This window comes from Hippocampus comes, unplaced genomic scaffold (genome assembly GCF_001891065.2).
Source record: "Hippocampus comes isolate QL1 unplaced genomic scaffold, H_comes_QL1_v1.1 scaffold265, whole genome shotgun sequence".
In the NCBI taxonomy this organism is placed as follows: domain Eukaryota; kingdom Metazoa; phylum Chordata; class Actinopteri; order Syngnathiformes; family Syngnathidae; genus Hippocampus; species Hippocampus comes.
In genome coordinates this window covers 79,637-85,636 of record NW_017808116.1, presented here as the reverse complement: position 1 = coordinate 85,636, position 6,000 = coordinate 79,637, and the positions used below count along the sequence as shown (strand labels likewise).

Below are 6,000 nucleotides of genomic sequence, written 5' to 3'. Positions count from 1 at the left end.
GGGGGGGGGGGGGGGTGTCGCGTGGCAACAAAACACAATCGATCTGGGACTAATTAGCGCCCTTCCTTTTGATATTGGCGGCGAGTGCTTTTGCTACCTGGGCCTTCCGGGGGGGCTTCTCCGACTTAATCCACCATAATACCACTACGATCACGTTCCAATTATAGAAACCCTCAACACTACAAGAAAAAAAAAACCCACAACAAAACAATGCGCAGACAAACACCCATTGCGTCACCGTTACACCCCTCAGCTTGTGTAACAGATGTGATTAGCTCGTGTAGCTAATATGGTCGCTCATGCTTGACATGCAGTCCAGGGAACAGCGAGCACATTCCCTTGCTCTGCTGCCCACTTGCGATTCAGGCCTTCCCGGACCCCCTTCGGCTACTGAACAATGATTGCTATTGTGTTGTTGTTGTTTTTTTTTCTCCTGCGCACCCCCGCACTAAACAACCCACACTCCGCATTGCATTTTCATCACGGCTTATGTCGGAAATCAATGGAATGGAAACCCAAACATGGCATTGGCCTCAATGACTCCGCCAAATTGTGGAAAATTGACTTTTTCCATGGCTCTTTTCTAAATAGTTGGCTTTGCGGCGGCGTGCCGACCCATCCGCCTCGTGTGGAATTAAAATGACACAACCAAAGTAAATCTTTTGAGCTGCCTATTTGCAAAAATGTGTCTTTGAATGAGCTGTTCTGGATTTCGCCTGGCTAATTTGCATAATGTTGCCACTTTAATTTTTAAGTGCTTTCTGAAAAATGAAGAAATGAACTGCAAACTCCCCTTTAAGGGACTTATCGCGGCCTCCCATGTGGGAAAGGAGAGCCACAGTCACCAATGCACTTTCGCTGAACTAACGCTGAACCAACTGCGCGACTCCAGCTCCTGACGTCAATCAATAGGCCACGCCCCTTAAAGGCACACATCAACGTCTGAATTCGTGGTGTGTGTGTGTGTGTGTGTGTGTGTGTGTGTGTGTGTGTGTGGGAGAGACCTTTGGCTTAATTGCACTTCATTCCATAATTCTCTTAACAGCGTAAACAAAAATTTTTTTTGGGGGGGAGGGGTTGAGAACAGATTAAAAGCATTTGAATGGGGAGAAAACTGTTACAAGCTTTGTCAGAAAACAAATGAAGCTAACACTACAAGGTACCACAATATTAGTAAAACACCTGGGAACTGTTTTAAATGGAGACAACCCCCCCCCCCCCAAAAAAAAATCCCCTGCATAATATGTCAGTTAGTGCTGATGCGGGTGCATTTACGAGGCATCTTCCAAAGCCAAATGGGTCACCGGACAACAATGACGGCACGAGGGAAGCTCATCGAGGACGCCGGCTGCAGTTAACACCAATTACTCGTAAAATCAGCCTCCAATTTCCTCCTTGTTTATCCAACAAAAGCACAGCGAGCCAGCGTGCTGGCTGCAGCATCAAAGCCCCCGCCCACCCCCCCACCCAGAACCCGAACGGGCAGCATCTGTCTGGCGGAGCAAATGGGATCACGGAGGGTGGGAGCTCCAAGGAGACGGGAGAAGGAGAAGCTTTGTCCTGGCGCGCTGTCGGGAATTTGCATTCTCGAAATCGCAGCCTCTCGAACTGCTTGACTCGCCGTGCGCCCCAAACAAAATGCAGTTTGCTGTTGTGTTGCCATTCTAATGCAAATCAGATGATCCTTCTAAATGGTTACTTTCCGGGGCAGGGGTGGACAGACACTCTGCTTTGTTTATTAGTTGATAGTGGTTTTCATTCACACCAGCTCACTTTAATCCAGTTGCATCCCTGAAGCTAGCTTTTGCTCCATCTTTGCACTCCGTTCGGTCGGATTTTCCTGTGCGGCGTCAGATCCGGCTTGCCACAGCGTTTATGTGGCCCGCAAAAACAAAGCATGTGTGTCGACTTCCGTAATCCTTGCCAAAATCTGCACCAAATTGAACAAAACGTTATCCTCGACTTCTCATTTCAAAACTCGCCATTTTTTTTTCAATTCGTTGAGTATAACCTGCATAATCTATTTGGTTTCACCGTCATAACGGTCCTCTGAGGGAAGTCGGAAAAAGGGCTTTAACACCCTTTAAAAGAAAATAAAACAATCACACACTTTTTTTTTTCTTTTTGGTGACTGGAGAAGGGAGGGGCGAGCAGTTACACATTGGGGAGAAGGGCGAGAGCAAGACAGTTGAGAGACTGCTCAAACACAGATGCCTTTTTTGCTCTGTTAATATGCATTGTCCTTCAAAATAATAACAATAGTCATGCCAGCGGGTATTAGTTAGCCCCAAGGACAAGTAGTAAAAAAAAAAAATATATATATATATATATATATATATTATCCTGTTTTTATTTAGGCAGATATTTCAAAAAATGTCATTTTCGCACTGTAATACCGTGACATCGCCATACTTGTACGGTTGTCATGCCGCCAGAATCTAATATTGCCCAGCTCCTGCCATGTAACTGCGCAATTTCAAAAATGGACTATTCTTATCCGTCATACAAGTGTGAAAACAAGCGAACTTATTAATACCGCCAAAAAGGGGGGCGGTTTGGACTGGTTTGCCGTGACGACGTATGACAAGTAAGCTCTGCCCCTTTAAACTTCACAGCACATGTGGCTTCTAAATCAGGCAGACAAGTCAGAGGGCAGCCTGAAACAACTCCACTCAGCACAGCAACAGGGAAAGGAGGAGAGAAAAAAAAAAGTCAGACAGTTGGTGTCACGGGCGTCCAGGAAAGAGTGAAACGAGGCCGGGGGATCGTGTGTGATTGGAAAAAGCTGAGCAGGAAGTGAAAAAGAAGTGCAGTCGCTCAACCGGGGCCACTTTGCTCGCATCCTCTTTTGAACAGCAGCAAATTATTGCGAGGACGTTGAACAGGAAAAGGGACGGACGGACGCAAAATAGCGGAGCAGACATCATGGTAAGTTTGCCTTCGCTGGGGAAGTGTCCAGTGGGCGTGGAAGGGGGCCCAGCTGCATTCCCTTTAACTCTTTCCTAGCTGCGAAATTGCAACTAGAAAGTTGCAAGACAGTCAAAGGTGACTTACTGTCGCGTCTATTGGGGCAACAATACAAATCTGCTTGAATTTAGCTTGCTTCGAACTTTGTACATCCTTTTCTTTGCAATCGTTTACTCTGTATTATTTTTGGCCGCTTGTTTTTAATCTGCACACTGTCCAAAATCTCTAATTGTGTCTCCTTTGGTATGGCAGCTTTAATGTAGCTTGTTTCTTATTTTGTTACCGTGAGTCCCGGCAGTCATTTTCCTCCAATTTTTTTTTTTTTTTTCCTTGGGGTTATTATTTTGCCTGCTCACCAGGCTGTCCGTCGGCATCGGAAACCTGTGAAAACCTAATTGAATTTAGCTTGTTGTTGGTCATTTTTGTGTGTCCTTTTGTTGGGAATCGTTTTCTATCTGCTCATTTGGGTCTGATTGGGTTAGCTTGTTCGCTAGTCTGGTTTTGGTGTCTGTCATAAGATAAGATAAGATAAGATAAGAAAACCTAATGCCCCTTGTAGTACAAGTCGTTCATTTTTGCTTATTTCTTATTTTGTGATTGTTGTGAGTTTCGTTTTTAGCGATTGTTTTCATCCTGATTTTCTTTGGGTGGCATTTTTGCTTGTTTTGGCTCGCTCCCGAGCCTCGACATTTATTAGCATTATCTGTCATCGATTTTAGCCGAAACCAGTGAAAACCAGCTGTCAGATTTTCTTAAGTCTCCTCAGTCGTTTTCGCCGGCTCTCTTTACTTTTAGCGTTGTCTCTCACAATTTCGTGTTTCTCATACTCAGCGTAGGACTAAAGGCAAGAAACCATTCTCATGACCGGCTCCCGGCCACACATTTGGTTTCAATCGCGTCTTCCCTCCGAGGAAAGGGTAGCTGCTATAAATAAGTTAGACGAGGCTGAGCGGTGCCGAGTGAAGCTACTGACTGCCGGCTGCAGGGAGCCCAGTGAGTGGCCGAGCGAGCAAAGCCAATATTTGCTCCAAGGCCTTTTTGGGGGACCGGTTCAAGTCTGGAATCTTGATGGGGTCCAAAGTTTTCAAAGCTCACTTGAAAAAAATAAAAACATTTGGATTTTCTTCACTTTCTGACTAAACCTCCAGAAAGCATATTTTAGCGTGCTCTCGAGCCGCTCAATTAATTTTTTCGCCTCATCCGTAATCGCGCCTTCTGTGGTACGAGAGTGAAAACGTGCTTTAATTGAGCTTATTTCTAATTTGGAGTCATTTGTGAGTCCTTTTTGTAATCATTTTCTGATGCAATTTTCCATGGTCGCATGCTAGCCTCGACACTCTTGTTGTTTTAGAATAGCGGCGAAAATGTGCTTGAATCTTGCTCGCTTGTAATTTTTTGTACCATTTTCAAGCGTCTTCTTTTATCGATGTTCTTTTCCCCTTATTATTTTTTGTGTTGTGAGTCCTTTTGTTCGCCTTCAGTGTCTTCCCAAACACTTTTTTGGTCCGTGCGTGCGTGTGTATAAAAGCTCATTCGTTTGCCTGCTCTGACTTTTACTCAATGCAGTTGTGAAAAATAACGAATAATTGCCAATTGACGCCTGGGGATTGGGCATGCTCTCATTATCTGCGTGTTTATAACGAGAATATCGGCGGAGCTCGGAGACGGGACAGGTCCATTAAGCTCATCGAGACGGAGAAGATTTGCCCCCCTTTTGTGCCGACAACATTCGCGGACGGGAGGGTCTGTGCACTTTTGTCGTTTCGTCGGTCGGCTTACAATGCCGAATGGACAAGAGTGTTCCAACAAGAGTTGGGATCGCGAAAGTCTCGTTATCCTGTTTCATTGTGGCGGCTCCAGATGGATCGCCTTCGGCAATTATTGATTACAAGCGAAGAAAGAGCGTGACTGCGAATCAATCCTCTATTAGCCTCAGCGCCAAAATATGTGCCATCGACTCCAGCCACCTTCGGGATCTTTGTTTAGAAGTGCTCTCAGTTCTTCCTCGGATACCTCAACTAAGCCACTCGGCAGCTGTCACTTGCGTCACCCGCTTTTGGACCAGGCCACGCCCATTCCTCTCACAGCACGCAGCCACCCCCGCGCGCCCTCCGTCCCCGTCGTGTTTTTCATTCCGCCTCGCACCCGCCAAACGCCGTCGCCCTCACCAGCCCAAGTCACTGTCAACTTTTTTTTTTTTTCTTCCTCCAACGGGCAGTATTTTACAAGCGTAACATTTCAGGGGCGTCCTTATAAGGCGTCCTCCTTGGGAAGTCGTCGTGTGCTCTTCGTCCGCACGAGTAGGACAACTAGTAGAATGATTCGAGCACACTCGTAGAAGCACGGTTTGCAGTTAAACCCAATAAACTAGCGTGCTCCACGAGTAGCGCAACTAGCCTCCTGCTGCCTCATAATATCGCCAAAATGCCTCTTAGTACTCATACGAAGACTAGTAGTTGTCATACTAGTACTCAGAAATGTCATCCAGTGGTGGAAAAAACATTGAGTAAAACACAGTCCTTCTAGTGTGCCCTTGTTGATCAACTCGTAAGGACAAAGGGCGTACTAGGACGTGGATCACAAGGATTAAATCGAATAAATGCTCGAGCCGGTTTTTGAAACACGTTTACGAGTCGAAAGACGGTGAGGCAACCCCCGTATACTAGTTGGGCAACTAGTGAGATAAAACTGCGACCTCGTTGACCTCTCGCGCTACTACTGCTGCGTCTATGGAAAAGTGTGCACTTGTTGACAACAGCGCGGGACTAGTATGATGTGTTTTTGTACTAGTAGTGCACAGACATCAGCTGTATTGCCTTAAGATGAACATCTAGTCCTCGTACCCGTTGGCCGAATTGTCTTACTAGCAAGGACAAAAAGTACTTGTACATGGACTTTGAGCCGGATATCAAGCATCTGGAAAAAAAAAAAAATGCTTTCCGCCTGATTAAAATCCGAAACGGCTTTTTACGCGTGAACGTTTATGACGGCATTGATTTATGATTTAGTTTCCCCACCTTCGCCGATATCGCC

At 45.9% G+C, this 6,000-nt stretch overlaps 1 protein-coding gene across 2 annotated transcripts in view; it reads left to right on the top strand.

Annotated features, from left to right (window-relative positions):
* The window catches only part of sgcd (sarcoglycan, delta (dystrophin-associated glycoprotein)), an 84,635-nt gene that overhangs the window by 38,403 nt on the left and 40,232 nt on the right, over positions 1 to 6,000 (top strand). Inside the window, exon 1 of one of the 2 annotated variants that reach the window (XM_019858126.1) lies at positions 2,596 to 2,928. The exons of the other annotated variant lie outside the window; for it this stretch is intronic. Within the exon in view, the coding sequence (XP_019713685.1) occupies positions 2,926 to 2,928 (3 nt within the window). The 5' untranslated portion in view covers positions 2,596 to 2,925. Of the gene's footprint in view, positions 1 to 2,595; positions 2,929 to 6,000 lie in introns of those variants that run through there. 2 annotated transcript variants of the gene reach the window in all.